This window comes from Gekko japonicus, unplaced genomic scaffold, assembly GCF_001447785.1.
Source record: "Gekko japonicus isolate JY-2015 unplaced genomic scaffold, Gekko_japonicus_V1.1 scaffold596, whole genome shotgun sequence".
Taxonomy (NCBI): Eukaryota; Metazoa; Chordata; class Lepidosauria; order Squamata; family Gekkonidae; genus Gekko; species Gekko japonicus.
The window spans coordinates 414,161-438,408 of record NW_015174859.1 but is presented as its reverse complement, the minus strand read 5'-3'; the positions used below and the strand labels follow the sequence as shown (position 1 = coordinate 438,408).

The 24,248-nt window shown below is 48.8% G+C and overlaps 1 protein-coding gene across 1 annotated transcript; it reads right to left on the bottom strand.

Annotated features, from left to right (window-relative positions):
* Window positions 1-6,062: 6,062 nt before the first annotated feature.
* IFI30 (interferon, gamma-inducible protein 30) lies at window positions 6,063-23,178 on the bottom strand. Its single transcript, XM_015424656.1, has 7 exons — window positions 22,849-23,178; window positions 11,214-11,393; window positions 11,054-11,128; window positions 10,761-10,856; window positions 9,544-9,696; window positions 7,618-7,686; window positions 6,063-6,284 (listed from the first exon to the last, which is right to left on the bottom strand). The coding sequence occupies exons 1-7, from the start codon at window positions 22,972-22,974 to the stop codon at window positions 6,204-6,206; spliced, it is 780 nt and encodes a 259-aa protein (XP_015280142.1). The 5' UTR covers window positions 22,975-23,178; the 3' UTR covers window positions 6,063-6,203.
* Window positions 23,179-24,248: the final 1,070 nt, after the last annotated feature.

Genomic DNA, 24,248 nt, shown 5'->3' with positions numbered 1-24,248 from the left:
TCCAGACTGAGCTCATCAAGCAGCCTAGTGATCCTAGCACCTGAGGGCAGAACCACCAATGTGGTCTACAGAAAGGTCCTTCGGTAGAGAGAAAAAAAGTAGGTATGTCTCACTTCATTTTTTACACTACAATCTTCTCCACTAGAATTCCTACAACAAACGTCACATTTCGAACTTCACATCATCCGTATTGTAACTGGATTTATGGAACTTAAATACTGTAGCGAAGCACGGGTATCAGGCTAGTTTAAAATAAACGGGACAAATAAACCATCAGCTTTTAATGGCAGTAAAACAATCTCTTTGTTGCTTATACCATTCCTGGAGGTTTGGAAGGTTAGCGGACTGCAAAGGCTGATGGTAGCGAGAGCAGCTGAGAGGGTGGACCCCCCCCCCGACTTCCTAGAGCTCATCAGCTTGGAATCAGACCTTTAGCTTCTCATAGGGTTTTTAAAAAAATTTTATAAACTTTATTGAAGATCAAACAATACATTTGTAAATCATAGCGCACATACATAAGTAGAATCATGTTCGTTAATCACACTTACAGCTTTTGTTCCGAGACGAGCATTGGCTATCTTTAAAAACATTCACAATTCAATTAGGCGTTGTGGCACCATTTAGAAGTAGACCATGTTTGATGTTCTATAGTGTTATGTGTACGCGATATGAGTGGGATCATAGAATTCCACGATCGGACACAAATTTGTAAGAATAAAAGAATGAAAGAGAAACAACTGGTTTAAAAGGGTATGGGACCACTTTATCTTGGAAAAAAACACAGATAAGGTTCAAAGATCCAAAATTTGCCCAAAGCAACCCAATTTTGATGAAAAATGGTTCCCGTTCTTGGACTATATTCTTACGCAAGATTGCCAACCACATAATCCTCTGCATTGCACTTTGATCCTTTCCTAATGGCAGTCTTTCAAGCTTCCCATAGCTGACATAGCTCTCCAGGCAAAGGCCTCCCGCTTTCCGTTAGTGGGTGTAAGTTCTAACCCACACTTAATGACATCAGCTCCTTTCTCTCTGTTTTTAAAACAACGACCACAAGGGAGTTCAAGGCAATCAAGCATCTAGCCTGAGATGGGGCAGGCCTTGTTGGCACCCCCCCCCTCTGCCTTTTAGGTCTCCAAGACCTTCTTCAATAGGAGACACTAGGAAAGTGCAAAAAGGGAGGCCTTGCCTGGAAAACTCCTGGAAGATGAAGGCTGTTGTCAGCTATGCTTCCATGGCAGGTGCGGGGGGAGGCCGATGTAGAGTCGGTTACTGTGCTGGAATTTTAACTTTCGTTTTTCCTCGCCTTGTCTTATCTGCTAGCTTAGGCCTGTGACCTTGGTGCCATGCTGCTGATGCTTTAGCTGGGAATAGGGTTGCCAAATCCGTTTGTTCTCGCGGACGGCATCCCCCTATGTTTTCCCCTCAAATGGCTGTGGCCACGCCCCCAGCATGCCTGGCGCCATCACGTCACATCCGGATGACGTGCATGCCGGGGTGGGTTTTCCCCCGGGGCCTGATTCCACGGCGGCGGAAATCGGGCCTCCAAAGCGGGGGGTAATGTTTAAAAGGAGCCTAGCTCCCAATGTTAAGTTGTTCTGGTTATGAATGCGTTTAAGTGCTTGTTCGTTACTTCAATAAAACTGAATCACTTGCTGAAATCACTCTCCGGTCCTTTGTTAGCAGCGATCTAACATTCAGCTTAATCGCTGATTGGCCCAGACCCATCGGGGACTCTGTTTTGAAGTGTGTATACCTTCTCATTTTGTGGGCTTGCAATTAGCTCTGACACAGAATGTATGCACAGATGAACTGCCTTTACTGTACTCAATAAACTTGAGCCTTCTGAAGGAACGTTGTTGAGAACTGATTGCTGCAGGACTCTGACAGCTCTCTGGGGAAACCCAACTTGGCCCACTTCTGCAAGAATGATCAGCTCCATCCCGACTCAGCAGAGCTGTCTGGAGCGTCCATGGGTGTGGCTGACAACTCTGATTTGGGAAATTCCTGGGGATTTGGGAGGGAGGGGTTTGGGGAGGGGCTTCAATGCCATAAAATCCTTCAGTTCCACCTGATCGCTCTCCTCCATTCCTTTCTGTTGTTTCCCCTCCTTTCTTCCAGTGCTAACAGAACACTGACTTCAAAGTGGGTTAGGCCCATTTGTAGATGGGGAAATGCAGATTTCTGATCCTCCCTGTCCACATCTAGAATCATTTCCCATGCCTGTTCCTTTGTACCTGCCAGCAGAAGACTTTTTACTGGCTTTCAGAAAACGTTGCTAGGTATACCACTAAAACATTTATGCACCATGTAACATTTCTGGAAATTTTAAAGCCGTGGGTAGTGGAATGGACATTTTGAGAAAAACTGAAATGTATGCAACCAGTGGGGGAACTGCAAGGGCGAGCAGGAGGCATCTGATTTTTCTCTGTATCTTTCCCTCCACCTGGCAGTCCCCATATCATTTCCCCTTTCCCTGCTTCAGATCCACTTTTAGAGCCATGAACAGATGAGCAGCTCTTTCTACAAACCTGAGGAAAGCTCCCAATAAGCATTTTACTTTTTCCAAAAGATAACATATTTCATAGGAGGATTCTCCCCCCACTGCTCTCCCCAGTTTATCAACTGAAATGCGGACTCTGTGGCATTATACCCTGTGGCAGAACATGCCTGCTCTGGCCTGCGGGCCGACTCCACCCTGCCCTCCGAGGGGTTCCCAACTCCATAGAGGGGCTTTTCCCCCATTCTTGGGTAGCCGCTGCCACCACCTGATCATTGTTGGGATTTCCCACTTGGAGGATCAGAACTCCCAGCTTCCCTTCCAAGCTCAGAGGCTGTCAGGCTCAGTATGCATTTTATGGTTCGCCTGCCATAGAGGAAGGAGGAGAGGGGTGTGACGAATGAAATGCTTTCGCTTTCCTACATGCTTTGATGTACCAGACACTGTGCCGCAGCATTGTTTTGCTTTATTTCTGTAGAGGGGTACGTGCTTGGGGGGGGGGGAGTTGTTGTTTTTAAATTCAGTTTATTAATGTTTATAGTGAACAATGATACAAAATATTATTTTTTCAACAGTCTATTACATTATTCACCCCCTTTATTAATAGAAAGTATTCTCCGGCTCATCCACCGACTCCTATTATATCTAAATACTAAACGAGGATTACTTTCTATTCGGTGTACTATTACCTTATGCTACCCGTTACATTTGATTCCATTTAGTTCCCTAGATTCTTCTTCCCTATTCGTATTAATTACAGTACATATTTTAACATAACATTAGTCGTTCTTCATTTAACTATTTGCTGTTAAACACTTCCAGTTTATTCTTAAAAAACAAACAAACAAACAAGTTCACCTAGAAAAGAAAACCAAATGGGTTGCCTCTCATAGGTAAAGGTTTCCCTTGCTCGAAAGCTAGTCGAATCCGACTCTAGGGTTGCGGTGCTCATCTCCGTTTCAAAGCCGAAGAGCCAGCGCTGTCCGAAGACGTTTCCGTGGTCATGTGGCCGGCATGACTAAACACCAAGGCGCACGGAACGCTGTTACCTTCCCACCGAAGTGGTCCCTATTTATCTACTTGCAATTTCTTGCTTTCGAACTGCTAGGTTGGCAGGAGCTGGAACTAGAGACGGGAGCTCACCCCGTCATGCGGCACACTCGGGTCTCGAACTGCTGAACTACTGACCTTCCACAGCCTGCAGTTCAGCGTCTTAACCACTTGAGCCACCGCAGCTCCACTTGCCTCTCATACCTGGGGCCGAAAGCTCGGCGGAGAGGAGCTCAGCCTTTCCTCCTCCTGTGGGAGGACTTACGGGGGAGCACTCCCCCCTCCCCCCTCATTACGCCCACTGTTTAAAGTTAAAACGCCTTAATAGCTTTCCGACCCCTTGTACCATAAAGTTTATCACTTATCTATTATATACCGTTTTAACATAAGGGGTTGTTTAATTATAAACTGTTTACAAATCATACTAGTTTCCCGTTGGGTAGTTGGCCGTTATTTCTGGCGGGCAAATGCTGTGGGGTGATTGGGTCCTGATCTTTAGTGCCTTTGCTTGAACACAATATCGCCCATTCATTATTAACCCTGCTGCAAAATTCTCGATGGTGCTAGGCAACCCAGGGCTCTGAGATCATGATCCATACGTTCAGTGGAGTGGTGGGGCCCTGCACTTCCCAGACCCCCAATGCAAAGCTCATGGGTGGAATCCCATGATATAAAATCCCCTGGAACCCAAAAGTGGTTTTATTATGTTCTCTTAATAGTATAGTTCATGATGTTGATCTTGAAATGATTTTAACTGCTGGGTGTTTGTACAGTGTCCTTTTGGAAACGTATAAACATACCAATGATATCAGACAGTCTGTATAAAATTTTGTATATTGCATATTTGAGTAAAATGACTTATTATATACATTCTTTAAGTATTAACAATTTAGTATCTGATCAGCTTCTTGGAAAATGGATTTTTTCCCATTATGTTTTTGAAGCATAAATATGAGGAGGGTGCTTGACCCTACAGAGAGAGAGAATATAGCTGTTTATTGGTAAAGTCTTTTTGGACAAATATTCTTGTAGGAATATGTATATTCCATCCTTGATTATTGCAATTATGTATTTAAGGAGGATAGATAGAATCTCCTTGAGTTGCTTTTGTAGTAGCGATTTAGAAGGTGTATGAGGTTTCTTAAAGATTTCGTGTATTAATTTTATGTATAGTCTGCTTAACTCACTAATTCTCAGTTTGTTTGTTTGTTTGTTTGTTTGTCTCACTGCTTCCTGGTGAGATACTTGCCATTTAGTCGCTCGTTCTCTTGTTCTTTTTTTGGTCTATGTAAACTATATGAAGAATTAATAAAAATTAAATGGGGAAAAAGGGGCTCAGACAAACAAAGATGGATGGAATAAAGCTTGAGTCCAGTGGGGCACCTTTAAGACCAACAAAGTTTTATTCTGGGTAGAAGCCTTCGTGTGCACATGTAAGTTTCACATTCTTCAGCTTCAGAGATGAATCCTATCCCCACCCCATGCCCTAAAATAGGGAAGGGGGGCGGGAAAACCCCCGCTTTGGAGGCCCGAGTAGAAGCCTTCGTGTGCACATGTAAGTTTCACATTCTTCAGCTTCAGAGATGAATCCTATCCCCACCCCATGCCCTAAAATAGGGAAGGGCTTATTAACAGACATCAGCTATGAGGGCTAAATGTTCTGCGGCAGGATCTCTTTGAATGTCAATAGCCAGGGGTCATTTCCTGCAGGAGCGCACAGGAGCGGAGCTCCGGCAGTAAAGAGCCCAGGGGGCGGGCACATGTAACAAGCCCCGGGCCACGAGGAGCACAAGGATCTGCACGTCCCTCCCCCTTAGCTAGCAATCCAAAACAGTCCAGTGGCGCCTGAGCAGTGGGTGTTGCCTTCTGACACACATCCGGTGATACCATGGGGTGTGGCAAATGCAAATAAGTTATGCTCATGAGCTCCTGCACCTCTTTTTCTATGAAATGACCCCTGTCAATAGCTAAAGAGAACAGATGGGGAGGGATGTCCAGAGGCATATCAGGCCCATCTGGGTCTGATCCAACAAGGGATCCCCCCCCCCGCCCTACCAAAGATCCCAGACCAAAACAAGACCAGACCATCATTTAGTAAAGAAATCAAACACTCTTCCCCCCCGCCCCGTCATAATGTTCATTTCTGGATAAAATCAGAGGAACACATATCCAGGTGGGCTCAGCCGTGTTGCTCAGAAGCAGTAGAACAAAGTTAGAGTCTGGTGGGGGGTACCTTTAAGACCAACTATGTTTTCTTCAAGGTATGAGCTTTTGTGTGAACGCACACGTCCTCAGATACAGGAGGGAAGTGTGCGCGCGCAAGAAAGCTCATACCTTGAATAGAACGCAGTTGGTTTTCAAGGGTGCCTACTGGACTTTAACCAGAGGAATACAGGTTATTGGTGACTCTGAACCTAACCCTGCTGTGGCGCCTGCAGACCTGCTCAAGCAGCAGTGTGTGAGAAGAGGAAGAGAAGAGAGAGTCCTTCCACGCGGCAGCTTTTTTTGCAGACGGAGGGGCCGGCTCTTGCAGGTGGCCGCTGGCCTTCCACTGGGGGTCAGGAAGGAAAAGGTTCTTTCTGGTCTGCCTCAGGTGAGAGCAGCCTCCCTGGCTCCAAGGGTCAGGCGAGAGGTGGGGAGGCCAGGCCTGAACTTAAGACCTCAGGCAGATATTTGGTGGGGATGGAGAAGGCGTGGCTGGGAGTTGTCCTTGGCAGGCTGAAGGCGGCTCTCCCTGCAGGGCGAGAAAATGCAGAGCTCGGAACTGCAGAGGAATAGCCCTATTACTCTCCTGCCTCCCCCCAAATCAGTTTAACCCCCCCCCCTCACAATCCTGGATTTGCACATTTTTAAAATAAACATTTTATTAATTTTCCAAATATTAAACATAACATACAATATATAACATAACTTTTAACCAAGAACATTAATAAATACAATATCCATAGAATCCACCTTCAAGCTTGCCATTCCTATACAACATAATGGTCTCCTCCTTTAAAGTTCAAAATTTGAAAAGTACCTAAAGGTGTTAACTATAATAATGTCGTTAAAATAAATTACAATACCCAACTTTGGCGAATAAAAGAATAATAATGAGAGTGTTGTGAACTACTAATATTTTCTAAGACAAGTTCCAATTTCTCCAAAATAGGATACCATCATCCATAAAATGAATCAGATAGTCGGGAAAATTCTTTGTAAGCTATACTATCTGAAATTTTATCCATAAGCAAATGATTCCATAAATTAGAATACCGATTTGCACATTTTTGTTCCCCTTGGCTGCTTTGTCTATGCCAGTGATAGTGAACCTTTTAGAGACCACGTGCCCAAACTGCGACCCAAAACCCACTTATTTATTGCGAAGTGCCAGCACGGCAATTTAACCTGAATACTGAGGGTTTACTTTAGGAAAAAAACAACTCATACATTAACTTAAGATGATCCAAACAATGTAAGGAAAGCAATCCCAAATGCTTTCATTTACTTAAAATTATTTGGCAGAGAGAATTAGACACTTTAATGATGGTCTGGGCCTGGCTGGGGTGATGGCACGCGTGCCCACAGAGAAGGCTCTGTGTGCCACCTCTGGCACCTGTGCCATAGGTTCGCCACCACTGGTCTATGCCTTCCACTCCCTTTGCAAAATGCTCTCCTTATTCTTTCCTTCCTAGAGAAGCTGTCCCAGCTAAGGCAAATCTGACCAACAAAGTTTATTTAGACCCTATACTAGATAACAACAATAATAATAAAAAAATCTTCCTGCTCCTTTGCCCTCAAGGCGGAGCTCAGGGAAACCATGGTCTCACACTGGCAACAGCTGCTAGTTCTTCTCCCCTGCTCCAGTCCCACTCACGCCTGAGGAAGCACTCTGTGCGTGTCAGAAGTTTGTGTCCAACATTTTAACCCCAAAATGGCTCAGCTAAAGCTGACGTGAAAGAAAAGCCCCTCCAGAACATTCCTCCTATAGAAAGCTGGGGCAGAGAGGAAACGGGACTGGCAAGTTGTTGGTAAGTGACTTTTTACCTGCCCAGCCACGGATCAACCCCAGAAAATAAACTTGCCTGGTACAAGTTGCAGACCATCCTGAACAGGGCCTCCATGGCCAGAGACTGCAAGACTTCGGTGTGCTTCTGGGAAAGAAAAGGGGAACTGTGAGAGGGGCTGCGTGGACACCGCCCCCCATGACAGACCTGAGGCCTCCACAAAATGCACAAGGCATGGACTGACACACACCTTTCCAAACTGTGGGGAAGATGCCATTGGGGGGGATGAGAAGAGGCAAACAATGGATGCCTATAGAAAAAGGGCAGCATGGCAGAGAGCTTTGGGTGGAGCCAGGGCTTTTTTTTGTAGAAAAAGTCCAGCAGGAACTCATTAGCACAATAGGCCACACCCAGCAGCAGAAACCCATTAGCATATTAGGCCACACCCCTGATTGAACCACTCATTAGCATATTAGGCTGCATTCCCATGTTACCAGAAGTGTGTTTTGGTCCCCACTGCGGAGAGAGGCGGGGTATGAATAAAGTAAATGAATACCAACAAGGCAGCATTTCACCCACATGTTGCTAACAGAGAGAGTGAATGTGTGTGTGTGTACCCCCACCCCACCCCCACGCTGAATAATGTGTTTTAAAGTTGGGGGGGGATAGCAGAAGGACAACCACAGTCAGCTGGTCAGACAGCGTCCAGAGGCAAGGAATGCTGACATTGGTGGACCGTGGAACCGTTTAGGATCCCGAGATATGCCCTTTTGCATTGCCGAGGGGATTCTGGAGAGTTTTTCAAAAGAGGCAACCGCAGAACGCAGGCCATAGTCCAATCCTTATTGGAAACATGCCTTATTTGGTAGTCAAAATGCTCCCCCCCCCCCGCCACCATTTAGGGAAGTTTTGAATTCTCAAAGGAAGAAGTTGCACAGCAACTAGTGGACAAATCTATGGCCCTGGAGTGTAAAAGCTGGAGGGAAAGATGTCTGGAAATAAGGGCTGAAGCAAAATCTCTTGGGCATAAGTTTCCCCCAGACCCTACAGGGGGTCACTCTATCTTACACTGAAATCCTGGCTGACAGGAGAAAAAAGAACAAACATTGTACCTAGATTCAGCCATGTTGGTCTAAATAAAGCAACAGAACAAGGCTTGAGTCCAGTCGGGCACCTTTGAGACCAACAAAGTTTAATTCTGGGTAGAAGCTTTCATGTGCATGCATGTGCGAAGAATTAAATTTGTGTTCAAAGAATTCAACTTTGTTGGTCTTAAAGGTGCCCGACTGGACTCAAACTTGGAAACGATGTTCCCTTAAATAGTGGGAAGGATAAGGATGCTACAGGAGCTGCGGTGGCTCAAGTGGTTAAGACACTGAACTGCAGGCTGTGGAAGGTCAGTAGTTCAGCAGTTCGAGACCCGGGTGCCGCATGACGGAGTGAGCTCCCGTCTCTAGTTCCAGCTCCTGCCAACCTAGCAGTTCGAAAGCAAGAAATTGCAAGTAGATAAATAGGTACCACTTCGGTGGGAAGGGAACAGCGTTCCGTGCACCTTGGTGTTTAGTCAGGCCGGCCACATGACCACGGAAACGTCTTTGGACAGCGCTGGCTCTTCGGCTTGGAAACGGAGATCAGCACCGCAACCCTAGAGTCGGATTCGACTGGCTTTTGAGCAAGGGAACCTTTACCTTTAAGGATGCCACCCAGAGGTAATCTTGCCTTCTTACTTTGGCTCAAAGGTCTCTGGGCTGAGATTTAGAGTGCGTCTCTCCCCCCAGGGTTGCCAAGTCTAGGAGGGCAGGGTTTGGGGAGGAGGGGGACCTCAGTGGGCCCCAATGCCGTTCAGAGTGCACCTTCCAAAGCTGCCATTTCCTCCAGGGGAACTGATCTCTGTGTTGTCTGGAGATGAGCTGCATTCCCAGGAGATCTCCAGACCCTCCTGGGAGGTTGGCCACCCTGTCTCCCCCTCCCCATTATACATCTGGCCCTCTGTGTGGTACTTACCCCATTGATGACTATCCATGGCACATACTTGTGCGGTGGTTTCAGGGCATCAGTGCGCTGCGCATTCTGGTGCATCAGCTGGCTGCCCAGGTCTCCGTTCACACAGGCCGTGACATTGGCCAAAGACAACTCAGGAGCATAAACCTTCAGACACTGCAAGATCAGAATGGGTTGGAGGGGGGGTATTTGTGGGTTGAGTAGCATCAGTGCGCCAGGCCAAAGATTTTAAACAATAGGTCTGCCTTAGAAGGTAGTTTGCACTGCTGAAGGACTCTTCTTGTACAATGAACAGAAATGGGGGGGGGGGTTTAAGCCCACGGAACTTCATGGGTTGGATCCTGTGGACTTGTTCTGCCAGTGGCGACTCTTTCCTCTGGGGCACGAAGCTCAAAGTGGCAGCAGGAAAAGGCTCCTGGTGCCAGAGAAGAGCATTGCTGCTCACAGAATCAGCCTGTGGAATCTTGCGCACAGCACGCTTTTCACCAGCGTAGTCCACAGCCACTCGCCTCTTTTTTGTGCCCAGCAACCGGCTCTCGGCTATGTCGTTTTGTTCTACCTTGATTTATTCCAAGAACGTACAGCCCACTGGGTCTTCCCCACATGGGGCCTGGCCATTTCAGCCCTGGAGGAAGACCGGCACCAGACAGGGCACAACAAGGCTGACCTAAGCCATTGCCACCGTAGCACCTGTGGGGGGGGGCACTGCCTACAGAAGCCTCAGTCTCCCCCTCCCCAATTTTGCCTGTCCTAACTGACATGAAAGTCCACGACCAGTTGCGTTTGGCCTACATCCACAGTATTCTTGGGGGACACATCCATCGGCTGCCTTCCAACGGGATGTCGATGGAGAGCTGGCCCATGTTCAGTGCCAGACACCCCACCCCACCCTGAGAGCGAGGGCTATGTCCCTCATGCCTGGCCAGGAAACTTCCTGGAGGGGACGAAGCTCAGTAGCCGAGCCCTGCGTGTCAAAGGTCCCAAGTCAGACTTCTGGCTTCTCATGTGGGGATCTCTACCCAAGACTGTGCTGAGTCAAAACACCCCACATGGCGCTAGCTGGACCAGGAGTCTGACTTGGGGGAGGGCATCTTTTGGAGACACAAGACCATTCTCTTGTGTCTGGCCCCAGCAGACCACACAAAGCCCTTTCCCAAACACACATACACACACACACCATCAGCACTGGGGGTGGGGGGCAGAAACCAAGGATCGCATACCGGCAACAGGTTCCCCACGACGTCGCTGCCTGACTCCATGCAGAAGATGACCGGGAAGTAAAGATCGAGGTCCCCGAGCAGGTGGATCAGGCAGGCCTGGGAAAGGCAGAAGCCCGTTGCAGGGAAGGAAGGGATGGTGAGGGTCAGGATTCAGGAAAGATCAGGGGGCCCACATGGGAAGAGGCAGGCAAGGGCTTCTCCAGCCAGCCAGCCAGCCAGCCAGCCGCTAGAGCACACTTCCCCCTGCCCGCACCCCACAGACACCACCGCCCAGGCATCCTCGACTGGCTCACCTCCATCATGTTCCCCTGGCACTCCTCTTGGCCATGCTGGCAGTCGAAGTGCCACTTGCCTTCCGCCTTTCTCTCCTGCAAGAAGGGCAACGCTCAGCGGGATTGCCACCGGCACGGCTGGAGTCCCACCCGCCCAGCAGAGGCCTGCCGGCCTTCTTACCTGTGCGTTGCCGTATGGCACCAGTGTGACATTCAGGATTTCATTCAGCATGACCCACGTGGGGAAGAGCTGATTGGAGAGGAAACCGCGGCAGGCTGGGCACAGGCTCTCGTAGTACAGCTGCACGGAGACCGGTGGGGAGGCCCGGTGGGCTGCCTTCCTGGCACAGAGCTGCTCTGCCTGCAAGAGACCCGCCGCGCGTGTCAGGAGAGGGGCCGCTGGCGTGACCGGGCTGGACAGTCTGGCCTCCAAAGCAGCCCCTGAGCGAATCGAAAAGAGGGACCAGAAGCCCTTGGGGGGCTTAAGCCCCCACCCACCACAATGTGTGAAAAAGCTAAAACCATTCATTGATGCCGATGCCCACTTCTAAGCCCAGGGGGTCAGGACGAGCATCGCGTATGGAATCAATGGTTCACATGAACGGCAGCTGGGATCCTTGAAAAGCACTGCGAGCCAGGTTTATTCATTTAAAAGCATTTCTAACCCGCCTTCCTCCAGAACCAAATTCTAGGTGGGTTACCATGATCATAAACACGATATATAATTAAATATCTGTTAAGAACTAACAGATCTATTAGCATCAAATCAACAGCACCAAAAGCGCTCCCGAGTGACTTCACCTCGCACAACTCGCAAAAATCTCAGCAACATAGAAGCCTTCACAACAACTTCAGGAAGGCTGTTGCTGCCTCTGAAAAAGTACTGGACGTCTCACTGGGCAGCCGGAGAGAGAAGGGCCAGTAGGCATTGGTCAGAGGAGCACAGCACCATGGGGGTTGGAACAAGGTCCCAGAGACCAATCTTGGCACGTAGGGTTGCCAGGTCTGGGTTGGGAAATACCTGGAGACTTTGGGGGTGGATCCGGGAGAGGGCGGGGTTTGGGGAGGGGAGGGGCCTCAGCAGGGTACAATGCCACAGAGTCCACCCTCCAAAGCAGCCATTTCCTCCAGGGGAGCTGACCTCTGTCAGCTGGAGATCAGTTGTAAAAGCGGGAGATCTCCAGGCCCCACCTGGAGGCTGGCAACCGTACTTGACAGTGTTTTGAGGCTGTAGAACTTGGTGCACCAGTTTGGGACTGAAACCTCAAACCAGAGGATGGCTCCCCCCTCACACACATCAGACCAGGGTTGTGCCCATTGCCATGCCAACAAGTTGTGCCTGGGCCCACAGCCCAGCTGTTGGCTGAAATGAGAAGACTTTGGCCTAAGAAAAACCTGGCAAAACTGTCCACAGCAGCTCCTCACTGGGGTGGAGGCCATGCAGATACCAGATAACGCAGACTGTCGGTGGGGCCTTCTCTCCAGGAGAGGCAGAGTGCAGGGAGAGGCCATGCTGCTTTTCCCGGCAGCTGCTGCTGCTGCCACCACCTTTGTCTCTGTTTCTGTTCTGTTTCACCAGCTCCACTGGCAACCTTAGTTGTGTGGGGCAACCAGGGCAGCTGCCCCCAGGCCCTGCATGGTTTGCTCCCCTTTCTGCTGCAGTTAGGGCTGCCAATTCCCCCGGGGGGGGCAGATTTCCCCCCGCTTTGGAGGCCCGATTTCCGCCGCCGTGGAATCGGGCCCCGGAGGAAACCCCAGCCCGGCATGCACGTCAGCTGGATGTGACGTGCTGCCGCCGGGCACACTGGGGGCGGGGCCACAGCCATCTGAGGAGCCCCCCTGCCGCAGAACAAAAGGTATTTGGCAACCCTAGCTGAGCCTTTGGCCTAAGAAAAACCTGGCAAAACTGTCCACAGCAGCTCCTCGCTGGGGTGGAGGCCATGCAGATACCAGATAACGCAGACTGTTGGTGGGGCCTTCTCTCTGGGAAAGGCAGAATGCAGGGAGAGGCTATGCTGCTTTTCCTGGCAGCAGCTACTGCTGCCGCCACCACCTTTGTCTCGGTTTCTGTTCTGTTTCACTGGCTCCACTGGCAACCTTAGTTGTGTGGGGCAACCAGGGCAGCTGCCCCCAGGCCCTGCATGGTTTGCTCCCCTTTCTGCTGCAGTTAGGGCTGCCAATTCCCCCGGGGGGGGCAGATTTCCCCCCGCTTTGGAGGCCCGATTTCCGCCGCCGTGGAATCGGGCCCCGGAGGAAACCCCAGCCCGGCATGCACGTCAGCTGGATGTGACGTGCTGCCGCCGGGCACACTGGGGGCGGGGCCACAGCCATCTGAGGAGCCCCCCTGCCGCAGAACAAAAGGTATTTGGCAACCCTAGCTGCAGTGGCAGCACCACAATGGGCTCAAGCACTCCTACCTGCCCCGATTCCACCCCTCTGCACCCCGCTGCAGCCAGCCAGCCCTCCCCACACCAGACTGCAGATGCGTGCCAGGTCCAGGAATAGAAGGCTACCAGAAGAGACACCACCACAAAAAAGGGAGGGGGTGTGTGATACCCAACCATCAAAAAAGCAACAAGAATCTATTTATTTATTTATTTTTATTTATCTGATTTATACCCCGCCCTCCCCGCTTTACAGCAGGCTCAGGGCGGCTTACACTAATAAATACGATACAATTAAAATCACATAAAATAATCTCAAACAGTTCAGCTATAAACAGTCATGATTTATAAAGTGCCTCAAAATAAACAGTTGTTATAAGATGGCATATAAGAGTGTACACAGATCTCACCATCATTCTGCTCAAGATCTTCCTGAAAAACGGGCGGCGCAGGCTAGGTGTCGAGAACCAAGGGCCAGGACAAAAATTAAAGCTGTTAGCACGGTGGCGGCTCCTAATTAAAGGCCTGGTGGAAGAGCTCCGTCTTACAGGCCCTGCGGAACTGTAGAAGATCCCACAGGGCCCTGATCTCTTCCAGGAGCTAATTCCACCAGTACAGAGCCACCACTGAGAAGGCCCTGGTAATAGCAAGCCTGGCATCTTTGGGGCCCGAGAGGGTCAGTCTGTTTTGTGACCCCGACCGTAGTGCTCTCTGGGGTAGATATGGAGAAAGGCGGTCCCTCAGGTATGTCGGACCCTGGTCATATAGGGCTTTAAAGGTAAGAACCAGCACCTTGAAGCGAAAAAAGGTTGAGAGCACCACATCTGGGTGGCTCTGGTCCAAATAACAAGACCAATGTACGTGTTTGAAATTAGCATGGCAAGACACATACACGTAGCTTGATGTAGTTATTTGGACTACAGATACCCAGATGTGGAAATATTTGAAGACTGATTTTATACAAGGAGTATTTAATTCACTCCAAGAAATTAATTTGCTTATCTTGCTGGGTCGTGATTTGTTATGTCTTTTGCAGTATGAGTTTGATGGGAATTATAGCGCTAATTATGGCCATAGGCCACCGTTGAAGGCTTCATGCATTTGGCATTGTTTTATTGTACTTGGCAGTGTGTGTTATTTTATTGTAGGTGCCCAATTATTTCCTGTTTTGGTTTTGTTTATTTATTAAATTACGGGCACTATGTTTTGTGCACATAATTGAATTTTTTCATGTATATATCACATCATACTAGGTTTTCTGGGTTTTTTGGTGCTCTCAACCTTTTTTGGTAGATCATAAGAAGAGCCCTGCTGGATTAGACCAGAGGTCCGTCCGGTCTATCATCCCATCTCACACAGTGGCCAACAAGTTCCTCTGGAGGGCCAACAACAGGGCAGAGAGTCTGAGGCCTTCCCCTGATGGTGCCTCCTGGCTCTGGGATTCAGAGGCTTAATGAACAACTTTGAACCTGGAGGCTCCCTTTAGGCCCCTTGGTGAGCAGCCATGAATCTGTCCAAGCCATTTTTAAAGCCATCGAAGCCTCTGGCCACCCTTACATCTCCTGCCAGCAAATTCCACATTTTAGTGTTTCCTTTTGTCTGCCCTGAACCTACTGCCCATCAGCTGAATCGGATCCCCCTGTGGACTGCAATGGCACAACAGATCTTGAGGGAATCACCTGCCCATCAACTCGATTTATTTGACATGTTAATTAACTGCCTTTCTTCTGATGGAGCTGAAGGAGGCTTACAAGATTAATAAAAACGTTTTAAAACATAACACCAACATTTAAAATCACCACTGAAAGGCAGGCAGAACATGTGCAACAGCCCCATCACCCCCCCCTCCTCCTTGCACTGCACGCTTTCTGCATGTCGACCCCACAGGGAAAAGGGGCACAGAGTGAGGCTTAGGGCTAGAGGCTTCCAGTGGGTTAGAAAGTGGCTTTTTTATCTGATGGAAAGGTGAGTTTAAAACACAGGTGCTCTTGAGCCAAGAGGCAATGCACACCAGAAGAGGGAGAGCTGGAAGCAGAGAGAGAACATGCAAAATGCAAATCCAGAATTTGTTTTCTCTGTAAAGCAACTGATGTGCTCTCAACATGCTCCATTTACAGAAACCAAATGCACAAGAACCAAAGTTACGCCTGCATCATACATGGGATACAAGTGCAAACCTGTCAGAGCTTTCTGAACAAACAGCAGTGTATGCCATGCCTGAAGTGAATCAGACTCAGGCAGCTCTAACCAAGTGATTTCAACTTTATTAACAAGAACGATCCAACACAAAAACCATAGGAGCCAGAGCTCCCTTTAAACATCCCGGGCTGGGGAAGCCACGCCCAGTAGAATGGTAAGAACCAATCATATTTACACGATAAAGACTAATAGAATGCTTTCCCTCCAAGTACACTGCTATGCTTTGATTGGCCTGCTGTCAGGAGCAGCCAATGAGAACTGTCAGATCAGTATACTGGGCTTCTACGAAGCAAGGACTGAAGTTTAGTATGTAGTTCATAGTCTAGTACATAACAATGCCCACCTGACTATGAAGCTTGCTGGGCGCCCACGCATCACTCACTCTTCCTCAGCCTGCTTCCCAATGGCATTGTTTTTTGTTGTTGTTTTTTGAGCCCCCGGAGGGGATTTTTTATTATTTTTTATCACTACAAAAAACTACAACAGAAAAAAAGCGAGGGGAAACTACATATACGGGATAAAGTAAAGAAGCCACTACTAACTAAAACCCCAAGAGAGGAGATCCTCCAACTAGCTTAGATACATTGAGTCTTCTCGTCATTGATCCCTTTATAAACTGAGTCAAACATTTATAACACTTTTTCTTTAAAGCTTAGATGTAACCGTCTAGCAACAGTACCCCCAATCATCCCATAACAAAAGTCTCAAAGGCACAATTCAGAGTCCTTCAGCCTTTACTTCTCCTTTCCCCTTCTCTTCCGCAGCTTGTAAGGACTTTTTGGAGCTGCCGCCCCTTGCTCAGACAGAGAGTCCTCTCCGGAAGAACCAGTGTCTAGCTCGCCGCTGGACTTGCTGTCCTCTTCTTTTTTCTTGTCCTCTGGCCTTCCCAGCTGAACCCTTAGGAATTCTTGAGCTTTCAGAACAGAGTCAATCTTTTCTTTTTTATCTTTGATCTTAAAAGTTACGTCTTCTGGAAATAGCCATTTATATCCAATTGAGTTTATCTGAAGAAAAATCACAAGTTCTTTGTACTTCTTTCTCCATTGTCTTACTTCAAATGGAATATCCTTTAGCGTTCTGATGGTGTTTTCCCCTGCTTTCAGGGGTGTTCCAGCAACCGCTTTCAGGATTGCATCCCTGACATGCCTCTTCGAGAATCTTACCACAATTTCCCCAGGCAGATTATTTTTCTTTATATATCCTGAATATGATCTATAGACCATGTCCATATCATTAAGCAACGATTGTACCTTCATTTCTGTCACTGGGGCTAGTAGTTCACTCATCACTTCTTTAAGATTCTCCCCTCTGTTCTCTGGCACGCGCTGGAAACGAAGGATCATATTGGCCTTTTCCATTTGAACTTGCAGCAGTTGTTTCCTTTCCAGCTTTTGCACTTTCTTCTTCACTTTCTGTGTGGTTGCAGCCACTTCCTTTACCTTCTCAGCATCTTGCTTCATTATTTGTATCAAGTCGCTTATCTGAGTTTGTTGTGTAGTAATGCTTTGAGTAACTACAGACATCTGTTCCTTGAAGTTATTCAGCTGTTCCAGCAGAGGACGCATGTAGTCCGCTACAGACTTTGCCACCTCACTGGTAACTTCCGGTTTTGGGCTCTCAGACCCTTTCGCTTTCAAAAGTCTTTCTTTGTCCTTCTTCCCCTCCATCTTTGTCGTTAGTTTACTTTCGTGATTTTTTTTAAAAAGTCTATGAATGTGCGCTTGACTGCTTAAATTCACTTTGGTAAGTACTTCTAGGCAGTTTCCTTCGCGTTTTCTTCCGCTCCCCCCCCTCAATCGCTCAAAAGTTTGTGCGCATAGGAGGCGTCCCTCCCCCGCTTGTTTTTTCCCGTTCGATGGGGTGGGGTGGGGAACTATCGTTTTTCCTTTAAACGCTTCGGAATTGACTCACGTTCATAATTGGTCATTCGACCTCGCTTTCATTTAGTTTCTGCTGCGTGATCCCTTGCACTTGTCCTGGTCAGCGTTACTAAGTCTATATGGTCTCACAGCCCAAAGAACCATTGGAACGAAGAGGCGCCTCAATTCTCCGGCATTCCGCCTTCGAAGAGGTGACCTCTTATAAGCTCCATGGCCAGGGTCCCTTCGCCGGGCCCCTGGGGGGGTTGCGAGTGCAGCTTCACCCCCGGGAGGTCCGGGAGGTGAGTCTGCTAGCGCGCCACCATAAACCGGAAGTCCCCAATGGCATTGTTGTGAGGATAAAATACAGACAGGGCAAACTGTTCCTCCCTGTTCTGTTTCCGATTGGAAATCTCTCCCTCACCCCTATCTTCCCCAGAACTGTCATCTTGATCCAAACCGGGCCGCTGTGGCTGCTATTTTTAGGGATCCATTCCTGGAATTCCAATGTCATACATAGTTTGGGCCTAACTATTTCCTTCCTTTTCCGTCTCCTTCACCATTTGAACACAAATAAACTTCTGAAGCTGCCTTTGCTCAGCTCCCTGCTCCCTGCACGGCTGTTGCCTTTCGGGTTCTCAGCCAAGAAAAGATCTCTCCCAACTGAGCCATTCCTGGAGATCAGGGTTCAGTATTCCTTTCCTGTAATACACCCTCCCTCTACATGATCCTCACAAGTGATGAAAGAAAGAAAATTGCTTGTCCCTCCCCCGGCCCCTACAAAGGCTATTAGTGGACAGTCTCTTGGTAGTAAGGGTGCCGGCGTGGAGCCAAGAAGGGGAAGACATGACACAGGAAAGACAGGAAATGGAGATATCCACCAGCGTGGCTTCTTTACACATGATGAGGTGCACAGGCTGGGGCTGGATACCCACCCTGTGTCTCATGTGTCACCATCACAGGTGAGTCGTGGGTTCGCCACCATTCCTGTGCATGCAGGGAGGGATTCGGGGCTTGTTATTTCATCTTTGCTTTTAGCTGGGGATGCTTTAACTATTATTGTAAGCTGCCTTGAACCAAAAGGAAAGGCAGGCTATATAAATTTAATGGTAGTAGAATCGTAGAATCAGAGAGTTGGAAAGGAGTTCCAGGGTCATCTAGTCCAACCCCCTGCACAAGGCAGGAAATTCACAAATACCTCCCCCTCCACACCCGCAGTGATCGCTGTTCCACGCCCCAGAAGATGACAAAAAACCCCAAAACCTCCAGGATTGCTTCCTGACTTCAAAGTGGCAACCAGCATTTCCGTGGGGGTGTAAGAAAGGGCCACAAGAACTAAGCACTGAGGCAACCCGTCCTCCCCTCCCTCTCATGATCTGCCTCAGTTCACAGAATCAGCATAGCTGACAAATGGCCATCTAGCCTCTGTTTGAAAACCTCCAAAGAAGGAAAGCCCACCACCTCCCGAGGAAGCCTGCTCCACTGAGGAATCGCTCTATCGGGAAGTTCTTCGTAATGTTTAGCCGAAAACTCTTCTGATTTAATTTCAACCCATTGATTCTGGTCTGACCTTCTGGGGCAACAGAAAACAACTCCACACCACCCGCTAGATGACATCTATGAAGATGGTGATCATATCATCTCTTAGTCATCTCCTCTCTAGGCTAAACATACCCAGCTCCTTCAACCTTTTCTCATAGGACTTGGTCTCCAGACCCCAGTAATCATAGTAATAATAATTTAGAGCCTTCCCCCATGTCAAGCAGTCCTGAGGCGCAGGGATGGCACTGTTTGAGGGAAACCTGTGTGTTCCCCAGGGTACATGTAGGTGACCCCAACAGGCTCAGTAGAGCCCCTCTAGATGTTTCAAGCTGGGGAAATTGTGCAGGGAGAAGGCCATACGGAGCAGGGTCCTGACCCTAAGTGGTCACCACACATGCAGGAGCCAAGGAGAACCCCCACATGAGTGGGTAATGTCTGACACCAGGCAGGGATCCAGCCTCAACCCCCTGTGTAGTCTGTCATGTGTGAAGAAACAAGGCCAGCCTTGCCATGGTGTTTAAGTGATGACCAGTGCTCCCTCTAAGCTGAGTTAGTGTGAGCTAGCTCACAGTCTTTTAGCTTCCAGCTCACACATTTTTACCCTAGCTCAGGAAGGATGGCTCCAGAGCAAACTAATTTATGCAGTAGTCAAATCGCTCGCTCACAACTTTAATGCCAGTAGCTCACAAAGTAGATGTAATGTATTCAATAAGCTGCCACTGAATGCATAATGTGTTATGAAAACATCTAATTGAAATGCTATGTTAAGCTTCGTCCTGGGCTAGGATCCAAATACATCCAATCACATTGCTAGCCCAGGAAGCACCTAACCAATCACTTATCAGCAAGCTCCCTGAGCGGGAACGTCCGTGATTGCTCCTTATGCATACAACCTTATTGGTTGGTAATTGTACAGTAGGCGTGGCTACATTAGCCAGGAGAGTTTAAAAGCAGGACAGCTGCAATGTAAAAGCTGTTCTGGCTATCAGAGGTTGATCTGTGTTGGAGTTGTGTTTGAGTTGCTGAATAAAGCTTATCTTTTGCTGAATTACTCTCTGACTACTTGTTAAGCAAGCGACTTAATAGTAGAATTTCTGCTCACAAGACTCCACAGCTTAGAAGGAGCATTGGTGATGATGTGTGTCCCTGGCAGAAAGTCAAGCTGCAGGGGTGAAAAGAAGTGAAACTAGAAGGATAACGCCCCCACCACCATCCTCCGGCTTTCAAGTGGGAAGTGAAAGTGCAACTTTCTGTCTGGGCCTCTGTGGAGCTGCCACTTTGGGCATGAGGAGGGGAAGGGGTTTTCCAGTGGTACTTCCCCAGTGGGACTCTGCATGTGCTGCACACCACTTGGGGCTTTGTCCTCACTCTCTTCCTGCAGGCTGAGTCAGCAAACGTGTGTGTGTGTGTGTCTGTACCCCACTTTCGTGTTTCAGGGACCAGTAGGAGTTGTTAGTGGCAGAAAACTTCTACCTGCTTACAGTGGATATCTTTAAATAACTGCCTTAAATTACTCCTCAGTGCCTTGAAACCATCTGCTATGCTCAGGGTCAGGGCGGCTAAAGGAGGATTTCTTGTACTTACGACAGAGAGATGACAAAATCCTCCCTCACCCTGGCCATGTTGAATTGGCACTGGGCAGGCCAAGCACCACTGGTGGGAACACCAGACTTTGTGCGTTCCTGTGCTAGAATCCTAGAATCACACAGAGTTGAAAGAGACCATAGAGGCCATCTAGTCCAACCCGCTGGTCAATGCAGGATCAGCCTAGAGCATACCTGAGAAGGGTTTCCCCAGCTGCACAGAAAGATGCTCTGTTCTTGGGGAATCTTGTGATAAATTTAAACAAAAGTTTTTCAACAATAAAAAGCTTAGGTGCGGGAATTAATGCAGGGGTGCCACTTTCTGGAAAGTCAGGGAAATGAAAATTGGTCAGGGAAAGTCAGGGAAATTGGTCTGAAGTCAGGGAAATTGTGATTAAAATATATTCAAGCCGTGGATTTTTGACCTGCTGCTGCAAGAGCAGGATCTGTTCTTGTGGCAACTGGAATAGAGAAGTAGCAGAATACAAGTAGAACTTAATGATGCCCTTTCCCAACCATTTTAGATCGAGCGTTTATATAATTTTAGTGTACCTTTAAAAACAATAACAAAAATGTTACGTTATTTGTTAGCATTCAGAGTTTACTTGAATTGAAATTTGTAACTTGGTGTAATTGTTGGTGCAGTTGCAAAACATGTTGCTGCAGTTAATGTTGATAGAAACTGATATTAAATCTCTTTGACAAATATTTTTGCAGTTGAGACTTGTGTAGTTGTAGAGTGGAACCTTACCTTGCATTAATACAATATAACCAGTGTCCCTCTAAGCTGAGTTAGTGTGAGCTAGCTCACAGTTTTTTAGCCTCCAGAACAAACTAATGCCCTGGAAGCCGCTGGGTGACTCTCAAGCCAGTCACACACTTTCCGCCTAGCCCTACCTCACTGGGTCGTTGAGTGGATAGAATGGAGGAGAGGAGGACGATACGAGCTGCTCTAGATGGTCATGGGGGAGAAAAGAGGGGTATCACTGAAAGCAAGAACTCCATCATATTTACCTATATAGTACAACACTTTTGTCATAACTTTAATAAGAGTACGAGAAACCAAAGCGTTTAGGGTTAGGTTCTTGTTAGCAGGAGCTAGGAAATACAATTATTAAAATGTAAAACCCTGGAGGGCGAGAAATTATTCTGGCGCCTCAATTTCTGGGCTGGTGCCTAGAGCCCAGATAAAACTTGCCCTACACATTTTAGAGGCAGGGGGAAGAAGTCAGGTCTCCCCACCACCAGGCTCTGTGGGTCCCACTCAGGCCTCCCTTACTGAAAGGGAGTAGAGTCTGCCAAGGCAGCTGGGCACAGGGAAGCAGGCGAGAAGGGCTCTGAGGCAACGGCAGCCCAGCCCTCTGGCCCCACACCTGCAGCCTCCACACATCCAGGCAGGTTGCGCACAAACACTTCCTTGTGAGTGCCACAGCCAGGTCCCATCTATTTGCACAGTCTTTGGGGTGTGGTGCAATGCTCCCTCTAAGCTGTGGAGTCCGGTGAGCAGAAATTCTACCTTGTGAACTACTGGCCTTAAAGCTGTGAGCGAGGGAATTGGCTGCTGCATAAACCAGTTTGCCCCGGAGCCGTCCTTCCTGAGCTGAGACAAAAACGGGTGAGCCGGAGGCTAAAAAGCTGTGAGTTGGCTCGCACCAACTCAGCTTAGAGGGAACCTGGGCTTCTTCAGGTAGAACCAAAGGCCGGCCGCTGCGCTTCAAGCCCTTTCAAAGAGCTGCCGTGATTGGAGAAGCACATGGCTCCTCTGAAGGAACCCTTCCCCGGCAGAGACAGCGGGCATTCCAGCCTCAGCACCAGGGCCGGATTTAGACTTGCTGAGACCCTAAGCTATACAAAACCCAGAGGCCCCCTCCTTTTTAAAATTACATCAGCTGGTCTCAGAAAAAATTAAAATATATACGCCTTTTTAATATTTGAAATCATTTTTATATTGTTTTTTTTATTCGAGGCCCCAGCAGATTGCGAGGCCCTAAGCTGTAGCTTATTTAGTTTATGCGTAAATCCGGCACTGCTCAGCACCCAGGCGGCCTCCTGGCCAGGGGTCAGGTCAGCTGCCTTCCCCAAACCTCCGAACACCAGAGCGGGCTCTGCAAAAGGCTCTGAGCACGTGTCCCTCAGACCAGCCGGTGTGAATGGTGTCCCCCGCCGGCTGCCCCCTTCCGAGGCGGCTTGGGGTCATTTGGGGACCGGCAGAAGCCAGCTGCCAATCACCCAGCCCCCTCCCCTCTTACCTGGCAGGCCTGTGCAATCTCCTTGGAACTGCACCACAGGTGAGGAGGGGCTCTGCATGCCGAGTGAGCCTCCCCCGGAGTTGCCCAGAGGGCGCAGGCAGCAGCGAGCAGGAGCCAAGGGCCCATGGCACGGCACGGCACGGCACGGACTGGTGGGGCAGGAGCCTGCCGAGGAGAACTTGAAGCCCCGCCAGAGCCCGCCCCCTTCCTGTTCAAAGGCAGCGGCCGCAACCTGTTTTTCCCCTTCGACGGGTGACTCAACCTTTGCCCTCCCACTAGGGAGGTATCAAGGACGGTCTGCCTGACATGGGACACCCTGCCTGTCGCCGCGGTGGAGCGTTACCCGGGAAAGCGTGTTTGCCCCAGCCAAGGAGCAATCTTTGGCCAAGAAGCAGAAGCCGGCAATGGCAAGCGGGGACAAGGAACTGCTCTCACGGTGCAGAAGTGGGTGAAACCACGCTTGCCGCAGGGCAGCCACTGTGGGAAAATCCCCACCCTTCGCCAATGAAAATCCCGCCCAAGCAGGAAAGTACCACAGACCGATGCTCCCTCTAAGCTGTGGAGTCCCGTGAGCAAAAATTCTGCTTTCTGAGCGAATGGCATTGACGTTGTGAGCAAGCGATTTGGCTACTGCATACATCAGTTTGCTCTGGAGCCATCCTTCCAGAGCTAAGACAAGAATGTGTGAGCTGGAGGCTAAAAAACTGTGAGCTAGCTCACACGAACTCAGCTTAGAGGGAACACTGCCACAGACCGGTGTTCCCTCTAAGCTGAGTTAGTGTGAGCTAGCTCACAGGTTTTTAGCCTCCGGCTCGCAGATTTTTGTCTTAGCTCAGGAAGGACGGCTCCAGAGCAAACTAATTTATGCAGTAGTCAAATCGTCTGCTCATAACTTTAATGCCAGTAGCCCACAAAGTAGCATTTTTGCTCACAAGGCTCTGCAGCTTAGAGGGAACATTGGTCACAGACTGCGGGACTTTGAAGCGGCCAGCCATTTCCATCCCATGGGAAGGAAAGATAAATCCCATCTGGCTTTTTTTGCCTTCCCAGTTGCAACGCCTGCTGCTCTTATGACGAGAGAGACCCACACGCTGGTCTCACTGGAAACCCTGCTCAAGATGCCGGTGGAATGTGGAGCTGCCACAATACTGAAAGGCCTCCCAAATGTTGAGCTGCTGGGTGCTTGGGACTGCCTTTCCCTCCCCTCCCCCCACCAGGCCTGTAGCCAGTATTTTGTAATTCAGGGGGCCTTTAAATAAGTCAGGGGGCGCTGACATCACAAAATAAAAAAATTAAAAATTCACATTTGCAGTGTTCGCACTCTGCCTACGTGGGGAAGCAAGCCACGCTTGGGGAAGGGCAGTGGTGGGGAGTCCTACAGGTTGCCCAGAAAGTTGGGA